General features: G+C 51.1%; 1 protein-coding gene across 6 annotated transcripts in view; it reads right to left on the reverse strand.

Moving 5' to 3' along the window:
- Positions 1-23454, reverse strand: part of CHD6 (chromodomain helicase DNA binding protein 6) — a 256715-nt gene that overhangs the window by 178956 nt on the left and 54305 nt on the right. For 5 of the 6 annotated variants that reach the window (XM_019500672.2, XM_059733285.1, XM_059733283.1 and 2 more), the window contains one exon: positions 13260-13768. The exons of the other annotated variant lie outside the window; for it this stretch is intronic. In XM_019500672.2, the coding sequence (XP_019356217.1) occupies positions 13260-13735 (476 nt within the window). In that variant the 5' untranslated portion in view covers positions 13736-13768. The remainder of the gene's footprint in view (positions 1-13259; positions 13769-23454) is intronic. 6 annotated transcript variants of the gene reach the window in all.

The following is a 23454-nucleotide window of genomic DNA, read 5'->3' on the forward strand; positions in this document are numbered from 1 at the left end:
TCCTGATCTCTCTGGTCCTTCCTTCTCTTTTCTGAAAGACTCAGGAATCATAGAAATTAAAGGCTGGAAGGGACCTGAAAAGGTCATAGAGTCCAACCCTCCTGCTCTGGGCAGGAATACTGCTGAGATCAAATGATCCCAGCAAGGTGTCTGTCCAGTCTCTTCTTGAAGACTTCCAAGGCTGGGGGCTGCACTACCTCCTTGGAAAGTCTATTCCAGATTCTGCTCACCCTTACTGTAAAGTTGTTCTTCCTTACATCCAACCTGACACTAATTCTCTAACAGAATATGGCCATTGCTCCTTGTCCTCCTCTGGGGCACCCTAGGGAACAGTTTTTTTCTCCCAGATCACCCCTTGCATACCTAAAGGCAGCCAACAAGGCCCCCTTCAGTCTTTTCTTCCCCAGGCTGAACAGTCCCAGATCCCTTAGTCTTTCCTCCTAAGGTTTGTCCTCCAGGCCCTTAATCATTCTTGTGGCCCTTGCCTGGACCCTTTCAAGATTCTACACGTCCTTTTTCGAAGTGCAGCACCCAGAACAGAAATTTGAACATTGGACCCTAGTTGCAGCTATAGGCAGAGGGAGAAAATTTTTTTTTTTGGTGGGGGGGGGGGGAACGGACATCTGCGTGGCAGGAAAGTTGGGGGGGGAGGGGGGGGCGGAGGGAGTGGGGAAGGGACCAGGCAGGGATAATAGATTCATAGACTGCAAGGCCGGAAGAGACCTCGGAAAATCATCTGGACCAGCCCCCTGCACTAGGCAGGAAAGACAGCTGGGGTCAGGTGACCCCAGCAAGATGACTGTCCAGTCACCTCTTGAAGATTTCCAGAGTAGACGATTCCACCGCCTCTGGAGGGAGCTTATTCCAGTCTGGACACTCTAACTGTGAACAAGTTTTTCCTAATGTTGAGCCTGAAACGGTCCTCCAGGAGTTTGTGGCCATTACTCCTGGTTCTCCCCAAGGGTGCCCTGGTGAAAGTTGTGCACCGAGCCTCTGATGTACTCCCCTGATGTAGTGGTAAACTGCTACCAAGTCCCCTCTCAGTCTTCTCTTTTCCAGGCTGAAGAATCCCAGGTCCCTCAGCCTTTCCTCGCATGGCTTGCCATGCAAGACTTTAATCACATGGATGGCCCTTCTCTAGACTCTCTCAAGTTGTAGCACATCCTTGTTAAAGTGCAGCGCCCAGAACTGGACACAGTACTTAAGCTAGGGTCTCAACAGTGCTGAGCAGAGTGGGGGAATCACCTCCTTGGTCTTGCTGGAGATGCATCGCTTGATGCATGCCAGAGTATTATTTGTCCTGCTAGCAACAGAGTTGCATCGCAGGCAAATATTCATGCTGGGATCAGGAGGGAGTGGCCGCCCCTTCCCCTGCGCCCGGGGTCATTGCCTGGTGCCAGTGGCCCCTACGAAACCACTGAACCACTGCCCCCCAGCCCTGCACAGGCCCCAGCTGATTTCCCTGCACCAGCCCTGGCCCTACACCACCCAGGGGGGGAGGGGGGAGCCCGAAACTGGGGGCCAGAGCTAGGAGGGGCCAGCCTCGGCTCCATCACCGAGCTAGAAGAGTCAGAGTCCCTGGGACTCCCATGCCCGCCCCGACTTGTCCCCAGGAAGAGCCCAGCAGCTCCTCCAGAGGCGCAGTGCCAGGGAATCAAGGGGGTGGGGCACGTGGCCCCTCCATCTTTGCACAGGGCAAGGGTAGGCAGCAGCTGCAAGCTGGGCTCTGCCTGATCCCTGCCTTCATGCCTTGCTGCCGCTGCTTTGAAAGTGGCACGGCACCATGTGCTTCACTGCTTGGCCCATCCAGCAGCAGGACTAACATAGCACCTCACCACGCTGCTTTCAAAGCAGCAGCAGCAAGGCACAGAAGCAATGAACAGACAGAACCCAGCTCAGAGCTGCAGTCTGCCCTTACCCCATGCATAGATTGGGGGCCCATGTGCCGCCCCCCCACCCCAGCGCCACGCCTCTGGAGGAGCTGCCAGGTTCCGACTGTCCCATGACCTGGCAGGGCTGGGTCATGGGACAATCCTCACAGTGCAGCTGGGAGCAGGACAGGGGTGAATGATTTGCCCTGGCCCCTACCCCTCTCCTTCCTGCACTGTGGGGGGGTCTCGATCTGCCCCCCACAACCCAGGCAGGCATAAAGAAGGAAGACTGAAAGAAACTTACCCGCCTGCTCGGACAGCTGCAATCCTGGCTGCAGAGGTGTGGCAAGTGGGTATCCCTGACTAGCCACAGTGCTAGATTCCCCACCTGCCTTTGGGCACATCACCCACCTGTCTCGCCTACCATACCTTGTTGTTAATTAATCAGGATATTAATTGAGGTGGGAGGCTGCCCATTCTTGCCCCAATGCCAGGGGGCGCTATCTGCAGCTCTGTTCCTCCCCTACACTGCAGCCCAAGCCTCGCAGATGGCATCCACATGACTGCTCCCGGCCTACAGCCGGACGAAGCATAGGCCTTGTTGTCAGGCCTCAGACACACCTACATTCATACCACTCTCCTCTCACACTCCACCCTCTCTCATGCGTCGACAACCTATACTGCCTTGCTTCCTCTTGGAGCAGGCCTGTTAGGCCATAGGCTTTAGCTAGCTCATTCCTTGGGTGGCAGACGTACCATCTTTTGGGTCTCTCCTGCAACCCCCACCAAAGTAGTGGCCAGCCAATTACCTAACCGGGTCTAAACTTGCCCTGGCCCCTCCCTGGGGCAACTCTGTACACTCAGTCATACTGGGCTCTCAGCCCTCTGGTTCTTCCCCCCCTCGCTGGGGTCCCTCCTCTCTGCTCCCTTTGAAGGGCCACCCCTCACTGAGGAGTTCTTATCCCACACCCCCGGGAGAGGGTCTCATGGGGACTCTCGCTCCCCCACCGGAGCAGGTCATTGTGGTCAAGTATAGGTTGACCCACACTCGGCCTCCCAGCAGCGGAGGACTTACTGGGGTCAGGATACGTCCCCATCTCCCAGACTGAGCCCCCTTACTCAGCCTCTGGCCCAAGCTACAGCCTCAGGAGTCTGAAGACATACCTTGGCCTACTCCCCTCACATATGGTTCCTCCTCCTCTCCACTCCCTCACAGGGGCCAAGCCCTCAACGGGACCCCACATCCCTGCCCCCTCACTGGGGCTCCACATCTCCGCCCCCTCACTGGGGCCACGGGGCTTCCCTACCCAGTGGGCTCAGGTGGCCGTAGCCATGCCTGGCCCCCAACGACCTCCGATGTTACATAACCCACCCAAAGGTGTGGGCTAGGGTTAAGGCACTCCTACTCACCTTTCCGGCCTGGCATTTCTTGGGGACCCCCACGCCACTGAGAGCCCCACCAGGCCACCCACTCCTGGCAGGGTGCAGTTTTAGGTCATGCCCAGAACCAGGAGCAGCCACTTAGCCATCCCGTACAGCTCCTGCCCTTACCTCCAGGATGTTGCATGGAGCCTTGCAACCAGGCAATGTTACTGCCTGGCCTGCCAGCAGCAGGCTGCTCTCTTTATGTAAGTGGCCAGGGCTCTAAAATGGCCGCTGCAATCAAGCACCTGCTGGCTGCTAGATTCCACTCTTAAAGTGGCAGGCACCAACAGTGCCCTGCCATACACCTTTGTTCCCTGTCAGCTTTGTCTTCCTGAGGGAGGCCTGGCACCCAGTTTGCTGGACTTAAAATGAACCTTTTCTATCCCCTGCCCCCCCACATACCTCATCTAAGCAGAACTAAGCAGAAGAAAAGTTTAACAGGCATCTCAGGCTGTACATTCCCCGGTTACACCATGGGAGGCCTATTTAAACTCGATTGACTAAAACTCTGTTGCCAGGTTAGGGAACACTGAGGCAAGAAACTAAGTCAGAGGGGGTACGGGCAACATTTGAACAATGGTTAAGGGTTCATTACAGTGTCCATCCCATTGGAGCCCTGACCACAAATGCTGTCATACTTTTCCCGGGACGACTGGTAGAAGTCCTCCCCACAAAGTTTATAAACACTCCAATAATCCCCTTAAGTCTTTTAAAAGACTACAGTAAAATCTGAGAGTCATGGTAAACTGAGGCTTATTCACAACAGGTAAAATACAAAACCCTGATGCTGCAAGCATAGCTAAGGCATCTGAGAAGAAACAATGTAGTATCCCATCCAGTATATCTTCTATTCATAATAATTTCAAGCTGGCTTCTAGGTGTCTGGTTACTCCTTAAAATTTAATGTTTTTCCTAGTCGTTAATCAGTTTCTTGATATGTTCCAAACCAGATAACCCCTTGTCATTGAAAAAGGTAATTCATTTAAATTTTAACCATTTATATAACAGGACTTTCCCTGTCAATTATGGCTTGGGACCCCTTGATTTACACAATTAAAAGAATGCTTTGAAAAAGCTGAACTGAGGGTATAAACATCTGTAAAAGCAGCAAACAGTGTGCTTTAAGGGAGAGAAATCTCTCTGACACCATCTGCTGTTGTTGTCAAGAAGCTGGGAGAAACAGATCATCTCCCTTCAAGGATTGTGCTGAGAACTTTGCTTATCAACAAATCACCTGAGTGCCTTAAAACAGTGAGATCCCAGCTCTCGCTCTCTCTCTTTTTCTTTCTCTCTCTAGGCATAGCTTTCTGAACCTGAATTGTATTAGTTAAGCTTGAGCTAGGTTTCCCCAAATACTCAATGAAACCAAGGTAATATTGTAATTGTTTTGTTTTTCCTTGCATGTCTACTATTACTAGTACCATTATATATATTTCATATACTTAGCAATAAATAACTTTTATAGTCAAACTGGTGGTAACCAGATGTATTTTTCCTTCTCTATTTCTCCTTCCCCACTTGCTCTACAGCAACACTTCTTTTACCTAAGCCAAAGATCCCTGTGAAGCCCAGAAATACTGTGGGGTCCGGTCATCAAGAGGCTACCATTATTAGAACAGTTAGGGCAAAAGATTGGGACGTGCCGAGTTTGAGACACATAAGGGGATCAGTTTGTACAGGCTGATTGACCCAGTTTGGCTCAAACGTGCCCTAATAAATTGAATGCTGGCCCATGAGGGTGTCAGCTAGACATCCAGCTGGATTCAGAGGTATTCTGTTTATCTGTGTGCTTGTGTCTGACTACATTTTTACTGTTACCTTAATAAATTGATTCCTGGCATATGAAGATGTCAGCCTGTCCATGTTGATCAACCCAGCCGGGTCAGGTGTGTCACGTTAATCTGCGTGTGTGTATTTGACTAATTCAGTGGCTGGAGGAGCCCAGCCTCACTGAAACTGAGTCCTGCAAGATAGCTCCATTGGGGGTGAGGACTTGAAGAAGGGAAAAATACAGCTCCATACAGAAACACCAGTACACACAAGCAGCATACTGATAGAATTATGAAGACCCTAGAAACGTATCCTTAATACATGAGTGGACCCCAAAGTGATAGGCAAATCTAGTAACACCTTCCCCCTTAAAATAGTTCCTGGGGTAGGTTTCCCCTGCTCCTTCTCCAGAACAGGCTCCCCTCAGAGCCTGTGAAAGCCCTCAAGTGGCGAGCACCCCAAAAGGTGCTCCACCACAGGAGGGTATCTCAGTGTGTGTGCCCCTCTTCCCTTGCTGCAGCAGCCTGTAGCCAGGCTAACCTCCAGCCATACCTGCTGCCCTGCGTTTGGGGCATCTGAGCCTCGTTAGCTCCCCCTCTTCTGCTGCCTGTGGTCCTAGCCCGCCACCACCACTTATTTCCACTGTCTGGACCCTAACTATCAGTTTTAGGACCTAGATAGGATCTAAGTTACATGTATGTCCTCTAGTATCATCAGCTGGTTGGAATCCCCAAGCCACTTCTGGATAAATGTTTGTTCAGAGCCCGTATCCACTAGGCATCCACTAGGTATCTTAGACAAGAAACAAGGAGTCCTTCTGCCCTGGGGCCTCTGTCTGGACCACCAAGATTCACATCTGCATGTTGCTGCAGTCTATCTGTGGCATTCTTTGTTTACACAAGTAAGGCAAACCAAGAATTCCCCTTTTTCTCTATGGGTAATACATGAAGGAGATTTTTTATCTACTCCAGAACAGTAGCCCTATATTGTTGAACTCATTTTTGCCTATGTGGGGACGGGGGCAGGAGTCCAGGATCTGGTGAAAGACCTCCACCCAAAGACCTCCTAGCCATATGAGGTCCTTGCCTCATTGGGCTTGGGTTCTTTGGTTCTGCAGGATTTTCTGCATTTTAACTTGACCTCCAGGAAATTTTTGATTATGCGAATCCTCTTACTGATATACTTAGCCAAGTGCCTGAAAATGCATTACCTGGGCCCCATGGGTATACCTTCTGGAAATACTCCAAGGTTAACAATGCTACTATTTCTGTGGCTGAGTAGGACTCCAGTTTAAGCCAGTGACTACCAAGCTCCTTGAGGCTCTGGCAACCGCTCAGGGTCAGATCTGTTCTTGAACCAGCATTGGTATTCTTTCTTGAACCAGCACTGTTATGTCTCTTTTGTGAGACCCAGGTGGACAAAGATGGTGGCTTTGAGGGTTTCACAGTCCTGTGCAGCCATAGCTTCCAGGCCCTGGTATGCTCCCTGAGCCTCTTCTCGCAGGTAAGGAGCCAGTTTACTGGCTGACTGACCCTGGGGTCATTGGTACATACCAGCTACCTGTTCAAAAGTTTCCAAAATGCCCTCAAGATCATCGCCTGACCCCATCTTTGTGAAGGTTCCACACCTCTCTGTCTCTGGATAGTGGCATGAGATTATTTGCACTTCCCTTATCTGGACTGGGTTTTAAACTTCCCTATATAAGGCCAGCAGAGGGGTTTTCCTTTCCTTCGTCATGACTGGGATAAGGTTGGGGATAGGGAAGCTACTCTTCAGGGGAAAACTACTCTCTAGCCACCCTGTTGCAATGGTCCCCTTCCCAGCTGAACCCAGCCCCTGCTCAGCCTGGCTGGCTCTGGAGCTTCCCCACCACTGAACAGTGGAGAAAGTAGCACCAGCAGGCAGGGGAGTGAGGGGGGATGGGGAGGAGAGGAGTATTTATTCACCAAGGCGCCCCCGGGGGTTACAAGAAACAATGGCCACAAGCTAGCAGAGAGCAGATTTAGATTGGACATTAGGAAGAACTTCTTCACAGTTAGAGTGGCCAAGGTCTGGAACGGGCTCCCAAGGGAGGTGGTGCTCTCCCCTACCCTGGGGGTCTTCAAGGGGAGGTTAGATGAGTATCTAGCTGGGGTCATCTAGACCCAGCACTCTTTCCTGCTTATGCAGGGGGTTGGACTCGATGATCTATTGAGGTCCCTTCCGACCCTAACATCTATGAATCCATAATGCACCTTTTACAGGTTTCTCTTAAGATGCTTATTTAGTCTTTTGTTTTATTTAGCTGCTAGGTCATTTGAAATGCATATGAAATACATATGTAGTTACCTGGGGTTTACAGCCCTGGAAAGGAGACCCAGGCAAGGAGGGTACAGTCTAAAATAACAAAAAACAGGATATAGAGGTGACAGCATGCTTCCTGGCCTGGGCAGATCTCCTGCCAGTCTAGCCACACAAGTCAAAAGGTGTCCTCTTCTTCCCCTCTCTCACTTGCATATGGTGACATGCAAAGCCAGCCCCAAAAGTGATTACAGTCTCAGGACTGAAGAGGCCTTAGATTTGAATTTTCAGTGCATACTCAGCAACTGGGGTGAAGAGGGCACAAGAGTCTCATATCTGCCAACGTTCATGTGTTAAGGATCTGTTGCTTCTGGGCCATGGGGGGCGGGGAGGGAAGGGACGCACAGGTCTGGTCCAGCCATGCAATGCAGCACCAGACCCTTGGGAGAAGCCTGGTAGATGTGTGCCCTGAAAAGTTGTACTACCTTTACTAAACACACAAAGGGATAATTTTCACATTACAATACCTGTGTCCAAGAGAGTTGAGGAAGAACAAAGGAGAGATATTGGTGCTTGCGTAGCCCAAAACAATGTGAGGAAAGCTGGCACAGTTCAAACAAAAGGACAGAGTACAATTTTGCTAAGAGAATGTTAAGATTTTCCACAGGTCTGTTATCTCCATTCTACCCAGTGGACCTAGAGAGACTGGGCTGTAAAGGCCCTGGAGGAGGGCAGCAGGGTGGGAAGCCCGCAGTGGGCAGTCTGCCCCTACCCTGCCCTGCACACAGATCTGGGGAGCATAGGACCCCCCTGACTCCCAGGAGCGCATGCAACGGCAGGGACTGGGCAAATCCCCAGTGTAGAAGGAGTCCCCATCAACTGGAGTGTAGGAGGAGTCCCCATCAACTGGAGGCATCAGAAAAAACACCCCTATGACTAAAGACAGGAAGGGGCAGAGATGGGACATGGTAGAATGAGCTCCAGTGTGCCCAATTCTCCACTGATGTAATGGTCATGAGCAGGGATCCAGGTTTTCTGTTTCTCATGGAAAAACAGAGAAAACAACGGATTTCCCCTTTTACTGGAAGGAAATGCAGATTTCTCATTTTACTGGAGAACCCCACAGATTTTGCAGGTTTGCAAAGAGCTCTCTGCAGGCTGGCAGCATTCCAGCCCACAAGGAACTGGGTGGGAGTGGGAGGACAGCCATCAGGCAGGGAACACCATGTGCATGTATATGCACATAGCCACCAGGCAGTGTGGAGAGCAGCTCCCACAGGTAAGTCAGGAGGGTAAGAGAGGAAGACTGAGGCCCCCATAGTGAGGGAGGAAGTTGGGGAGGGTTGGGGCTGCTGCCCAGTGGGTGGTGCATGGGGACTGGAGCCCAAAGGGCCCTGACACGGAGTGGAATGGGGTCACAGGGGGCTTATCTGGGGGCAGAAGAGAGGCTGTCTTCCCACTGCTACACAGTCCCAGGGAGGCAGGCGGAACCCATGCCCCTCAGATCTGTGCACGAGGCAGGCTGTCTGCTGCAGGCTATCATCCCGCTGCCCCTCCCCCAGGGCCTCCACATCCCGGTGGGTGCAACCTGGCACTGCAGAATAGAGCAGGGCTGCATGGGGATATCGTTGCTGCTGGGAGATCTGCGCTGCCCTAGCGATGTGTCCCCTGTGCACACGGCAGCAGCAGGGGGAAGCAGCGCAGGGCCGTGCCCATCACTGCAGCCCCATGCACAGAGGACATCGCCTGGGCAGCGCGGACCTTGAGCAGCCCCGCTGTTCCAGGTCATACCTGCTGGGCTGTGGAGGCCCTGGGGGAGGGCAGCAGGGAAGGGAGCCCGCAGTTGGCAGCCTGTCCCTATCCCGCACACAGATCTGGGGAAGCACAGGTCCCCTCTGCTGCCCGGAAGTGCATGTAGCGGCAGAGAGCCAGCCACTCCCCCCGCCAGAGCCTGCAGCAGGCAGTGAGGGGTGGTGGGGGGAAGCCAGACTCCATGCTCTGCTCCTCTGCAGCAGCTGCCTCCTGCCAGGGAAAGGGGGCTGTGGACCTGGGTCCCTGGCCCTGTAGCCCTCACAGCTGGAGGCCCCCTCCAGCAGGGCTGGGGAGGGAGGCACCAACAGGGCTGGGGGGGGGCCTGTGGGACAACAAGCAGGGCCAGGAGATTGTGAGGAGTAGTGAGGGGCTTTTCATTTTATTCATAGATTTTGAGATTTTTAAATCAGAGAATTTGCGATTTTTTAGCAGGGAAAACCAGGATCCCTAGTCATGAGGGACCTCATCTCACTAGACTCTGTAAGTGTTTCCTGAAGCTTTTCTTTGCAACATGGCCTCTGAGAATGGAGGATCTCCAATCTGCCCCCCAATGCTGGACTGACCTAAGCTCAGAGACAATGGAGAACCAAGCCCCAAGGAACATTCAAAGAGTCCCTGAGGACTTACTACAGCCAAAGTGGAGAGAGCACTCAGTGCCATGTAAGGCTGACACATATAATTCCTGCTTTAAATGGAAAAAGTACTACCTTGACTATGGAGCCACTCCCTAGGCCTCTGCTATGACCAGTTAGATCCTCCCCCTCCAGCAGTATCAGAAAGCAGCAAAAGACCATTAAAAAATAAAAAAAAGACCAGAGCAGACTTGTTTGTGGCTTAGAGGGTAACAAGCTACTGGGGATTTCAATGAAAGGAGTCTGGGAGACTGGTATTATATAAGGCATTAATTGTGGCACTGCTTTGTTTATGCCTCTCTGTGTTGTTTGTTGCCCATTTAATGGTCTATTTTGAGCGAAGGCAAATCCTCTGAGAGTTTCTCTGAAGAAAAAAGGACTATGCTACAATCTCTACAGCTAAGTAATTTTTCAGTGATGAAAGATCACAGAAAATAGTGATCAATAATCCAAAAATGTCTGTACCTCCAGCATGAAATTTCAGGGAATTTCAACTAGAGAAGAGGTCTAAACAGCCTGCACTGCTAATTCTTAATTTAAAAAAATGGACTCGGAATTAATTAATGGATGTATCTATACATTCTCAAAAGCTTCCCTCTGATTCCAAAGAGCAATGGCTGTAATTAGGGAAAGGATACAGCACATCATTCACAGATGACAAAGCAGATGAATTCACTCTTTTAGTGTAGAACACAACTTAGACTTAGCTATAGAGCTGTGACTAGTCCATAACTACCTACGTCTCCTTCAAAGATAGCTATTTTTGAAGGACAGTGGACACAACTATAGAACCTTTCATGTATAAGGTACCAGACTGAATCCAGTTCCTCTAGATAGGTCTGAAAATTGGTCCATCAAATGGATATTCAGTGGTTGGTATGAGAGACGTTGTGGGGGACTCTCAGTTCCAGCTTTCAAATCACCCACTCCCTATCAGGCCTACTACTAACTGGCGGGCTTGTCCTGTTGCTATCCTCTAGAATAAACAAGAACCTCTGCTCAGTAGGACTGTCAAACCAATGCCTGCACCAACCCTAAATCCAAATTCCATTTTTAAAAACTGAGAAGGCATGAAAATTATTTGCAAAATGCAAGTTATCTCACTGAATACTTTGTGTTAATTTTTCATGCAACAGCAATGTAGTGCCCCTTATATTTGACTCCCAAAAGGTAACATCTCCTGCACATAACAGAAAGGCCTAATCCTTGCTTTAAGGGCAAAGCTCAACTTAGCCTTAACTATTAAGCACCTGCTGAGCTCCTTCACAATTACTTTAGCTGAGGCCACTGAAAATTTTGCATGGCAGTCCAAGTGAGATAGTCACTGGTGAAGTGGAAGTGCTGCCCCTGTGGTTTGCAATGGGATGCCCAAGTGTCAGGGAAGAGCAGACTTTTTCCCTTCACTTGTCATTCTCTTGATGCTAAAGGGTTGGGATATGTCCTATTGGAAATTCCATCACCTCAAAGTATGTACAGAAATATTTAACACCCTGGCAAGCTGGTATCTGATTTTGCTGTGTTCCCCAGGAAGCTGCCTTGTGAGTTCTGGTACCTACTTCAGATTTACACATAGCACAGAGTAAAATTTCACATCTGAGAAAGAAAGCGATTCCAGCAGTGCCTGAAAGGACTGAAGAGCACGATTCTCCATGGGCTAGGGCAGGGATGGGCAATTATTTTGGGCTGAGGACCGCTTATCCAGTTTTGGCAAGCTGTTGAGTGCTGAATGGGTAGCCCTGCCCCTTGACAGGTGCCCCACCCCCTGGTCACCATCTTGGCACCAAATGTCCCAATGTTTCAGGGCCAGCACCAGTGGGGCCCAGAGCAGGGTGCAGGCTGGCAGGGGTCTGTGAAGCCGGACTGGGCTGCACCAGCAGGGAGAGGGGGGAGCTGGCCCAGCTCCATAGAGCCCCTGCTGGTTGGGACACTGCACCCCTGCTGCCCTGCTCTGGGCCCTGCTGGTGCTGGCCCTGAGACACCGATGTGGGCCCTGTGTTCTCGCGCCCGCTTGCTCCCAAGGCCCACCCAGCCCCGCGGTACAGGAGGGGGGCACCACACAGCCCTGACCCCTTGCTTGCCAGCAGGGAAGGAGCTGGTGTGGAGCATGGGGAAAAGTGAACCCTCGCCTGCACTGTGGCCCACGCACCCTGCTGCAGCAGCTCACAGCCCACACGGGGCTGTCCTGAGCAGGCACAGGCAGCCCCACACGGGCTGCGAGCAGCTGCAGCACGGGGTGAGCTCCAGAAAGGCAGCAGCAGCAAACGCTGCCCAGCACAGGAAGCAAGAGGGACACACACACAGACACACGCACATGTGCACACCCTGCTGCCGCCACGACGCAGCCCTGACGGCCGAGCCTGGAGCTGGCGCGGAGCCGGGTTACAAGCTGGTGCTGAGTGCAGGGGAAAAGCGGCCCCTCCCCTGCCCCGTGGCCAGTGCCCCGCGCTGCAGCCACTTACAGCCCACGTGGGGCTGCCTGTACCTGCTCAAGACAGCCCTGCGTGGGCTGCGAGAGGCTGCAGCAGGGAGCGTGGGCCACGGGGCGGGCGAGGAGCTGCTTTTCCCTGTGCTCCGCACCAGCTCCTTCCCTGCCCTTCCCCACCCCCTTACCTGAGCTTCCAGTGCCGGGGCAGCCACGTGGTCCCAGGCCAGAAGCCCCTACTGGGGCTTCCGGCTGGGGGGGTGGGGCTGGGCAGGCCCTGCTGTTGCTGGAGCCCGCCGAGGATTCCCCTGGGTCCCGTTGCCCTGGTTCCTGTCATTTTTGACAGGAACCAGGGACAGATGCATTTTAATTTTCAAAAAATGTTTAGGGGCCCCGCGGGTCAGAGAGAATGACCTCACAGGCCGGATGTGGCCCACAGGCCACATTTTCCCCACTCCTGGGCTAAGGCCATTTAGGAATTGGCTACACGCGTTGTTTAGTCACAGATATAGCATGCTGCAGCATCCCATGCTGTTCCAGTTCTGGGTTACCCAGTTCTACCAATATGTCCAGAAGGCAGCATGCCAGAACATTATGCTACAATTGTGCTAACCTGAGCAGCAGTGTTATGATATAAATGAGGCAGAATCATAATATGATCATCAAGCAACTCACTCTTAGTTGTGTGTTTCATGCCAGGCTGTGAAGGCAGTTTTGGAAAAAGGTAATGTACTAAGCCAGGGCACTGCCCAGTTCCCTGTCCAAGCTGGCTTCAGGGACAATCCTATATCAGCTCAACCTCAACACACTTTTCTCCATATGATACTCAATCGCAAACCCCAGCTACATGCATGTTCCTGACTATGAGGAGCTTTCTTCCTTCAGGGGTGCCAGACTGTGCTGCACACAGGCCTTATAAAGTGAAAGAAGGCTGCAGTCTGCTTCTGGCAGCTCCCACTACAGCCCTTGCTTAGCTGAAGTTTGGGTGGGGTGGCCAAGCTGCACCCTTGTCAAGTACAAAGGGATGGCATTCACACCAAGACCCACCTGGCCTTCTTGGGTTTTGCCTTGGGGGTGGATTCGGAGGTGCTCTTTCGGTCTTTCGGGTCCCTGGGGCCTTTGGGCTCCCGGGGCTTCCTGGGTTTCTTGGTTGTTTCCTTCTGCTTGGGCTCCTTCAGCTTCTTGGGTTCCTTCAGCTTCTTGGGCTCTTTTGGTTCTTTAGGTTCTCTCTTCCTCTTTGGTTTGGTCTCCTTCTCCACCGTTCCTTTCTCCCCCACCTCCTGGTCCCCTAGGTCCTTTTTCTTCCGTTTCTTCTTCACCCCGGTGCCCCCACCCCCATTGCCTTGCATCCCATTATGGGACAACATCCTCTTCTGCATGGCCTCATCAGGCTCCTCATCTAAATATTGGCACTGACTGGCAAAGTCAGAAGCCTTCACCTGGTGACCTAGGTCGTTCTGATCCTCACTGCTGGCAAAGGGGTCCTGTGACTTGCACTCGCAGGTGTCCGAGGCATCAGACATTGGGGAATGTCTCAGTTGCTTTAACCTTGACAGCTAGAGAGAGAACAGAAAGAAGGAACATTAAGCAAACATCACCTGCAGAAATGACAGGGAGAGTTCCATGGACACTACTAAGGACATTGCTGGGCTCCTGAACCTGTGGCTCTTTAGAAGTGTGGGTGTAGAATTCTATCCAAGGAAGGATTCTGTTGACCTGAGTGGATTACTTGATGCGTCAGACATCCACAAGAACCATGAATGCACGAGCAAAGGGTGCCAGACAGCCTTGATAACAGCATCTCCTACAACAAATTATAACAAACACCATTTGGGTACAGCTTCTCAGCCAGGATCTCAGAGCAGAATACTCAACTATGCAAGTTTCCCTTGTCATTGGCAGATCAGTGGCAGAACCGGGTTTAGACCCTGCTTCTCAAAACAGTACCTGGGCCATGCTACTCTCTGCAGGGAGAAAAATAGCCCCCCACAAAGAAAATACTCTACTAGCTGAATGACAATTAACTTCCCCAACCTCTGCTCTTACCTTCCTAAGAACATCTCAGATCTTCCAAGATGCCTGAGTCAGGGATTAGCTAAAACAACTTTGGCTACAAAGTCAAAAGAATCCCTGCCCTCACCTCACAGCCCACTGTGCTTCAAGGTGTGCCACATGCTTCCAGTCTTTCTCCAATAGAAGGGAGTCCCTACCTCATGTACCATTCCTGTAATAGGACAAGCCAACTCTCTGGAGAGGTACAGGCTCCCTAGGTCACCAATCATGGTCTTAATCTCCTCCCTCCAGACCCTTTATCACCTCAGGCATCTGGAATGGATCAGCCTCCAATGGACCCAGTGGAGTAAGAGGAAGCCTAGCTAATACGGGCAGGGAATACAGGCAAGGCAGGTCTTATCTACAGGGACAATGGCCTTGATGTTAAAAGATCTGAAAAAAATCTTGTATGCTTCCAAATGACTCCTTTCATACAAGTGATACCACACAGCATTCAGCACATTTTCAATTGTGAGATGCTCTGCAAAGGCCCCACAATCAGAAAGTAGGCTGCCTGTAGCCAGGGAGCATGTGACAGCAGCCTTAGTCTGGGCACTACAGGTCTGAAACAGATATTCTCCAATCATAGCAGACTAGCTGGGCTTGGATTTAAAGGACAGACACAGCATGAATCTAAATAAACAACACCAAGAGTTTACTAGGCAAGTGAAGGTAACCCAACCCAACCACATTTAAAATTCAACTCTCGTCTACCCTGCTTTTTCCTGAAAGGCTCTGGCTAGGAAGAGATGTTGCATGTGTCTCAGGACAAGTTGTTCCTATGTTTGTCCCAGAACACAAAAGTCCCAGGCTTGAAAGGTACACACAATGCCTTTCTACTCAGGGTTAGGTGAGCAGCTGAATGCACACCCACTTTTCTGCCACTGATTCAATGATCCAATCCTGTGGCAACCATTCAGACATACTTTGAAATGTCCTGGGGCAAACTTAGAATTTTATCCCATGAACCTTTTTAGGGTTTGTCCTAAACAAAGTTCTCTTTAAAAAAAAAAAAAAGACTTAACTGCCTTTCACTCCACAAAAGAATAAAGAAATTCCCACTCCAGTTCTCAATGTCCTCCAAGAAGACCTCCAACAAAAAGGATTGGTGTTCTTGAGAATCAAACTTCCTTTATATGACAAACTTTGAAGCAGGGGTGGACAAAATATGGCCTGCCAAGGGGAATTTTGACCAACTTATGGAGGGTCCCTCAGTCCTGCCTGGCCCATGTGCGAGGTACAGCGCAGGGCATGAAGGGCAGCCCAGGGCACACAGTGGGCTGAGGCAGTCCAGTGGGCAGATTCCATTTCCCACCATCCCTGGCAGTGGTGGCACCCTCCAGCTGCTGTAGTCATCAGACCTGGCCCTACTGCCTGAGTACCCTGGCCGATCTGCTCTGTGCCCACCACTGGGGATGTGACCTGCACGGGTAGAGCACCCAGCCAGGCAGCTGGGATGGGGCCACAGGTCAGCAGGGTGTGGCATCTGGGAGCAAGGTGGGTGGGTGGAGCTAGGGAAACCCTGTGACCCTGGGGTGGTGACAATGCCAGGCTGGGGTTCAGGGCAGTGTGAGACAGGGCGCAAGTTGTGCCTGCCACTTTAACCATTTTAGCAGGATAAAGAACAGCCTGCAGATGTCAGCAGACCCAATCACGTAGTCACATGGTGGTTAGGAGGCTGCCTTACTGGTGGAGATGCTGGGAAACCTGAGTATAAGACCAGGCCCAGAGAGCAGAGCTGCAGGGATGCTGCTAGATTAGCCTTGCCTGGCTGGAGGTGTCTGCTCCCAGAACATACAGAGGTCAAGGGTGGGAACTATGGGGATGGAGGAGGTTCCTGGTCTTGGGGCATGACTGGAAACTACACCCTGCTGGGGTTAGATGGTGTGGTGGGGCTGCCTGTGGCAGGGCAGTCTCCAGGAAATGCCACATCTGTGCCTCCCTAGTGAAAGGTGAGTAAGGGGCACCAGAAAGCCTTAGTCCCCGCTGCCTTGTGGGTACCCTGTGGAAGGGGAAGGCTAGGGGAGCACACCCTGAGAGAAAAGCACAGGGCCCAGGCCCGCTGAGTGGGGCCTGAGGTGGTGTCCAGTCTGATAGAAGGGACCTGAAACAGGGCACAGGGACCAAGGCCCACAGATTGAAGCCCGAGACCCAAAAGACATAAGGCCCAGCAGCCCAGTGAGGGGGCAGGGTAGAGGCCCCCGTAAGGGGGCATGCATCTAAGGTATGTCTGAGGATGCCTGAGGCCAAGTTTGAGCCAGTGGCTGAGTGCGGCCCAGCAATGGGGTGCGGGGAGTTGGAAGTCATTTTGGATGCCATCTGCAAGGCAAGAGACGCAGTATAAGGGGAGGTTTGGAGCCATATATCTCGCCCTTGGTATGAGGGCAATTAAATGGGCAGACTCCTGCATTTTTCCATCTACTCTGATACATCAAGGAGTGGCAGGTGAGGCAGGGTGAAGTGGCAGGTGAGGCAGGGTGGACTGCCCTAGACAGGCAGCTGGGCCGATGTAGTGACTGGCCCTAAGCGGGCCCCGTGTTACACACGGCCACAATCTACCACCCGCACACCCTGAGACAGGTTCGGGTTCCACAGGCAGAGGCTGTGCAGGGAGTGGATCATGGCTCTGCTTCAGCCCTGGCCCCACACTGTCACCTCCCCAAAATCCTGGACCTGGCCCATGATACCCCTATGAAGACTCCAGGATCACGGGGTGGTGGCAGCATAGGGCCAGGGTATAGCCCCAGTTTGGTAGACAGAGGCATGTAGTACCCCAGTCCTGCACTGTCACCACCCTGCAATCCTGAAGTCTCCACAAAGACTTTATCAGATCATCATCTTCCAAATTACTTGTCTTCCTGTTTTTATTTCCATGTAAACCAACTTGTCAGATACAAATATAAGATTTACTAGTCTGTAATTCCCTGGAATAACCCTAGAGCCTTTTTAGAACACTGATACAATGTGTAGCATCTTCCAATCCTGTTTTAATAGGGAAGTGTCTGGGTGTTTTTCTATTTGTTTCTTTAACACTCAGCTACTTTCTAGTCAATCTCCTTCCCAACTCTTGCACCTGATAATTTTTTGCAATTTAATTTATCAATTCCCAACTCTTCTGGCAACTTCAGTCTCTGAAGTTGCCATATCCTTATTATCAGAATTACCACAAACCAGATAGGTAGTATTCCTGACATGCTGCATGACTAATTCATGCCAGATCAGAAAGTCCACCTTACTTCAACAGCAAAACACCTATAGCCTGCAAAAAAGACCTAACTCACCGAGTCACTGGATCTGCTTCAGTGGCAGGGGAATCACCTGTATCATACAAGAGCTGGCTAGTGGAGGGCTTCAGTGCCAATAGGCTTTGTCTGCTCCACACTGCAGCCAGGTCCTGCCACTGACCCAGCTCAGACCCCAGCTGGGTTATTCCAGCCCCTCACTGCAAAAAGGTTGCCAACCACTGCTCTAGGATCATACGAGACCCATCCACTACCAGCATCACAGGACACGTTCCTCCCCAGATGCAGGTCCCTCTCAGAAACAAAGGTATCATGCCTGGCAGAGCCAGACACACTGTAGTAGTGAGCAGATTTACAAAAAACATGCCTTCAATATGGTCCCATGAAAAGCCATGGAAAAGTTCACTACACGGCTTCTAGATCACTAAAGGAATGTTTAGCACAGGGTAGTCAGCCACCACCACTTGTACCAGAGCATGGCGTGTGAAGAAGACATTTTGCTTGGCATGCACGCCTCAGGGGGACAGTGGGGGAGCTGTGAGGGAGGGGCTCAATTCTTGTTGTGGCAATGCAGCCTTGGCTCCTTCCCCGCCATCCACCTCAAGGCTCACATGCACCTGCCACTGGCAACAATCCAGGCCGGGGCTCTGTGGACCCTAGTGCAGCTGCTTGCAGCCTCCCCTGCTGCCTCCACAAGGATGGCTGGGAAGGGGCCATGGCTGCACTGCCACAACAAGGATCAGGCCCCTCACAGCTCCGGCACCATCTGCCCCGGTGCAACAACTTCTTACAAGTCAAGGTTGGGGTCTTTTTTGCATTCTTGCCAAAATTGTTGCTGGCCCCGGGACTATGCAGTAATGAACACAGACTCTATAAGTGCAATGCCCTCTCCAAATTCCTGGGACAAAATGTTGCTCTGCAACTACCACAGGCAACGGCCATAATAACAGGACACTTTCTGAGAAGGAATCTGGTTCATATGTACAACAGAAGCTGGAAAAAAAAATCTGAAGCAGTTTTTAGGTTCAGGGAACCAACCCCCCCACAATGACTCTACCTGCAACCTCTAGCATTCTTCTACCAGGCCCTAGGGCAGGGTGAAAGCTCTGCGTACTATCATAGAAGTCCCAACAGCCAACACCTTTAGCACTGTCATCCAGGACACCAAGCTAAAAATACAGAGCAGCCTCACTACCTGACGAGCACTTCTTCCAGACCTCCAGAAATCCCTGGCTGAAATAGCCAGAAATGCCTATTACTGGAGAGAGCCATGAGACAGCCCCCTAGGACCGTTTGTTCTACAAGTGGGGAATCCAGGTTGTACCAACAGTTGCTTTTGTAGCAAACAAATTAATGCCTCTCAGCCACTCTGGGTGCATCCCCATGAGTTGAAACATGCGTTTCCCCAGGGAACATGTATGTCCCCAGGGAACCCCAAGCATGCTCTGGCATGCAACACGTTGCCCAGGGTGGGCAAGGAACTGATTCCTGGAACTGAGCACCTAACCTACTGACTATTCTTGCAACCCTCAACAATACCTTTGTTAATTAATCAAAATCACAAACTGACTCTGAAACTGTACTACCAGCAGGCAAGACCCCTGTGATTAACAGCTGTCAGGTACTACTCAAGACCCACGTGGGACAGCGACCTTGATTGGGCAGCCAAGATGATGCTGGGAGATCACACAAGTCTGCCAGAAAGGTATAAAAGGCAGTGAAGCGTGACCCTCAGTGTCGCCCTCTCATCCAGCACCTGACTTACTGAGACAAAAGCACAAGCAGGCAACCCCTTCTGGAGAAGACATTGCATTGAAGGAAGCTGACCACTGACAGCAGACTCCAGGGCCTTGGATAGATAGATATACTGACACCAGTGCTCTAACAATCACTACAGCAGCTATTATACACTATACTTCATGGGTTTAAATTACATATGTTTGAATAAGTGACTGCATGTGTGTATGTGTATGTGCTAAGATGACCAGTGCCACCCATAACTCAAAGTTTGCATTTATGATTTTATTGGTAACTTCACATCCCATTCAATAAACAAGAATTTATTATGATCCCATGAGTTGGTCCTGTTAAGGTGACACTATTTAGATCTTGAGGAGCACTGGATTTGCAGCTGAATAAAGGCTTTAATCTGTGTCTCAGCAAAAGCTGCTGACCACAAGGCAGAATGATATATTAAAATAACCTTGCAAATGCTTAGGCAAGTAGTTTCCTAACAATGGGATAGCGTGCAGGATGCATGATTCCTTGTGTAAAAAGAACAAGATGCAATCCACCAGCTATCGTCAGGAGATAATGCAGAAGCAAGACCTTGGAGCTGAAGGAGGAGTCAGCAAGAAACCAAAAAGAACCAGCAAGTGACTGGGAGACAGAGTTCATGGTCTGACTCATGCGCTCTTAGCAGAGAGGCATGTAAATGAAGGAAATGCATAGGCAATTCCATGCTAATGAAATAAACAGTAAACAGGCAGAGTTTAAGATGGGAGGAGAAATGGGTGGAACAGAAGGAGGACCAGAGGTGGAACAAATGTTAACAAGCATAAACGAAGGTGTATAAAATGTAAAAAGAACTAACGTTCAGTGCTGCTCCCCATGTTCACAGGCTGTGTGTCTGTGAGGGAGCTCGCCCGAAGCTGTCTCCATTCTGAATAAAGCTGCTGTGAGCAATGTATACAAGTAGCATTTGCTCCCTGCTTGCTCTGGCTAATGAGTAACAGGATCCATGAGTGATTGAATCGTCATCTCCCCAGTCATTAGGCACCACATGGAGTCAGGTTCTAACAGGTCCTTTGTAGCCACAGTACTATGGACATCCCTAGACATTTCTGTTGTTCCATTCTCCTCATGAATACACAGTGGGGAGCTGAAGCTGTGCAAGCAGGTAAGTGATGCAGCAGAGGATATGGGTGCCTCACTGGTACCTGGCCAGATAGTGGAAATGTTTCATCCTACTGGGAAAATGAGAAGAGCAAGTCCCTGCAAGGCAGAGGAGAAAACAGCTCCATAATCTCTTGGGAAAAAGAAAGAACGACTTTTGAATGAAAGGATTTTAATCATGGTTACTCCAGATTTATAACCAGGATAATCAAAATCAGGCCCAATGACTATGAATTTGCTGGCTGTATCAGAATACTTCAATAAAAGTGATTTCTTCTGGTGTCACTGTCCAGGGGGGACCACCAGCAGTTTGCAGGTTGGCTGTCAGGAGAAAGTCTTTCTAATAGGCCCCTGCAGGCAGAGTGATGCTCCAGAACAGGAGTGCTCAAACTTAGATCCACAGGCCAAATGCAGCCTGCAGAGTCATTGCATTTGGCCTGCAGGACTTCCGAATGGGTCTGGAAATTTGGCAGTGGGGAAGCAGTGGTTATTAATACCCCCACTCCTTTCCCCCCACATTGACCTACCTGCAGGGAACTGCTCTTCACGCTTCCCGGCTGTATTCCCAGCCACGTGCATGTGTGCGGGCGCACACATACACTTGGCACCCCCTGCGTCCCACTCTCAGCAGCCCCAATCTGCCTATTGTAGACCGGAATGCTGCCAGCCTGCAAAGGGAAACTCTGATCACTGCACAATGCTGCAAATCCAGGACAAATGCTGTCCTGACAAATGCTGTCGTTAAGCCCAGGAGCAGGACTTGAGTTTCCCATTCCGGGACTGTCCTGCCCAGTTAGGGATGGATGGTCACCCCACCCTTCCCGAGGGGCTGGGTTAGGGCCTGGCCACACCCCCTCCCCCTCCTCCCTGCAAGGCCAGGCCACACCCCCTTCCCTCCCATCCCCTCCCCACTGGGCCATGCCACCTTCTCCCTGTGGAGTTGGGTTAGGGCCTGGCCACACTCCGCTAGAGCCAAAACACACCCACTTTCTTCCCTTGGGGCTAGAACATGTCCCCACCCCACAACTCGGTCCTTGCCGCATCCCCTTCCCTCTCCATAGGGCTAAGTCAAGCTCCTGTCCCCTGTGGGGCTGTGTTGAGACAAGCCTGTCCACCCTGCCCCCCCCAGCCCCGCCCCTTCTATGCAGCCAGAAGGTGCCTGCCATGCCAAGATGGCAACCACAATTGTTTTTAATGACCCACGATGGCAACCGCAAGCATTATAACAAAACTCGCTGAGCGCTAAGTGAAATTAGGTATCAATTTAAAATGAGTGTTATAGCAAAATAGTGCTAAGTGAAACAGTGTTAAGCGAGGGTTGCCTGTACTTAGTACAGTGGCTGGGGGTGGAGAGGGCGGGGGACTGTCAGCTGGCAGCCTGGCATGGCCAAACTGTGCTTTTAACCAGGCAAGACTCTGGTCAGAGATGTCCAGGAGAATCCCCTGGTGCCAGAGAGTCATGGTGTGGGATGGCTCAAATGGATTTCCTTATTCAAGCCCATATCCTTAGTACAGTGTCTGGGGGGGCTGTCACATGGAAGCCTAGAATGAACAAACCACACTTTAGGCCAGGCAAGACCATGGTCAGAGATGTCCGGGAGTATCCCCTGATGCCGCAGAGGCATGATCTGGGGTTTCCCAAAAAGGATTTCCAAATGTAATCTGAGCCCCCAACCCAGTTCCTTATTTGAGCTCATGTACTTAGTTCAGTGGGCATGGGGGCTGTCAGTTGTCAGCCTAGTGCAGTCAAGCCGCACTTTAGGCCAGGCAAGACTCTGGTCAGAGATGTCCAGGACAATCCCCCGGTGGCACTGAGGCATGGCGCAGGGTGGCCCAAGAAGGATTTCTAGCTATAATCCCAGCCCAAAAGCCAGTTCCTTATTAAGGTCCATATACTTAGCATAGTGGCTGGCATGCTGCCAGTTGGCACCCTGGCATGGCCAAACTGTGCTTTGGGCCAGGCAAGTCTCGGGCCAGAGATGTCCAGGAGAGTCCCCTGGTGGTACAGAGGCATGGTGGGGGGTGGCCTAAAAAAGATTTCCAACCATAAACCCATTATTCCTGGATCCAGGAAGAGCACACACCAGCTGCTGAAACTTCCTTAGCCTGATGAAGGGTTTTTGAACTCGAAAGCTTGCTTAATAACTATTCTCCAACTATTTGGGTTGGTCTAATAAAAGATATCAAATTCACCCAAGGAACCTTGTCTGCCTATGTCCTTAGACCAACACAGCTACAACCTACACCCTGGTAATAAAGAATAATGTGTTCATTGGGTTCAGAGCTGATTCCTGGGTGGGGAGGTGAGGGACACGCCTCTCCACAGGACCCCTCAGTCAGTAGTGTACCTGAGAGGCTCACAGAGTTACTGGCACCCTGAGGACCCAAAACCCAGTGCATCACCCAGCCTTAGTGTGCTGGCACGGGTTAAAAAGTCACTGTTTCGTCAGGCCTTGACATAAGAACATAAGAATTGTCCTGCCTCACCAGCCCTGCCCTATTCCCTCCCCTTACCCCTGCCCTTCCACGGAGGGAGGGACACGGGAAAGATTGTTAAGGTAGCTTCAAACAGAGAAAGATTTCTGACAACTGCACATAAAGAAGGCGGCTCATCTCTGTATCTTCTACAGCAGTGAATGGAAAAGCTCCTCAGAATTCTGCCAGAACTGGTGGACAGCAGTCTGAGGACAGTCCACCAGGAATGGCAGCTGCACCAAGAATGCAGGGAGTAGCAGAGTCTACCGATTGCCCCTCAGGCTACAAAAGTGGACCCAAAAAAGGCTTTTCATATTGTGTTCTGCACCACAATGCCAGATCCACAGTGCCAGACTACATACATGACCCAGGATTTGAACAGTGAACTGTTAGGATCAGAGCACCTCTCCAAAAGTACAGGCATTATCAAATTGAGCTACACAGACAAGCCACATGGTTGCAAGCACAAAAAGTTGCCATTGACCAACAGCCACGTTAGCTTCTTATGCACAAAAAAGGCCTGCTACATACAAGTCCATCCTCCCTATTTTGATGGGACTCTAGCTTTGCAGAATAGA

The sequence above is a fragment of the Alligator mississippiensis genome, chromosome 9, assembly GCF_030867095.1.
Source record: "Alligator mississippiensis isolate rAllMis1 chromosome 9, rAllMis1, whole genome shotgun sequence".
Lineage (NCBI taxonomy): Eukaryota > Metazoa > Chordata > Crocodylia > Alligatoridae > Alligator > Alligator mississippiensis.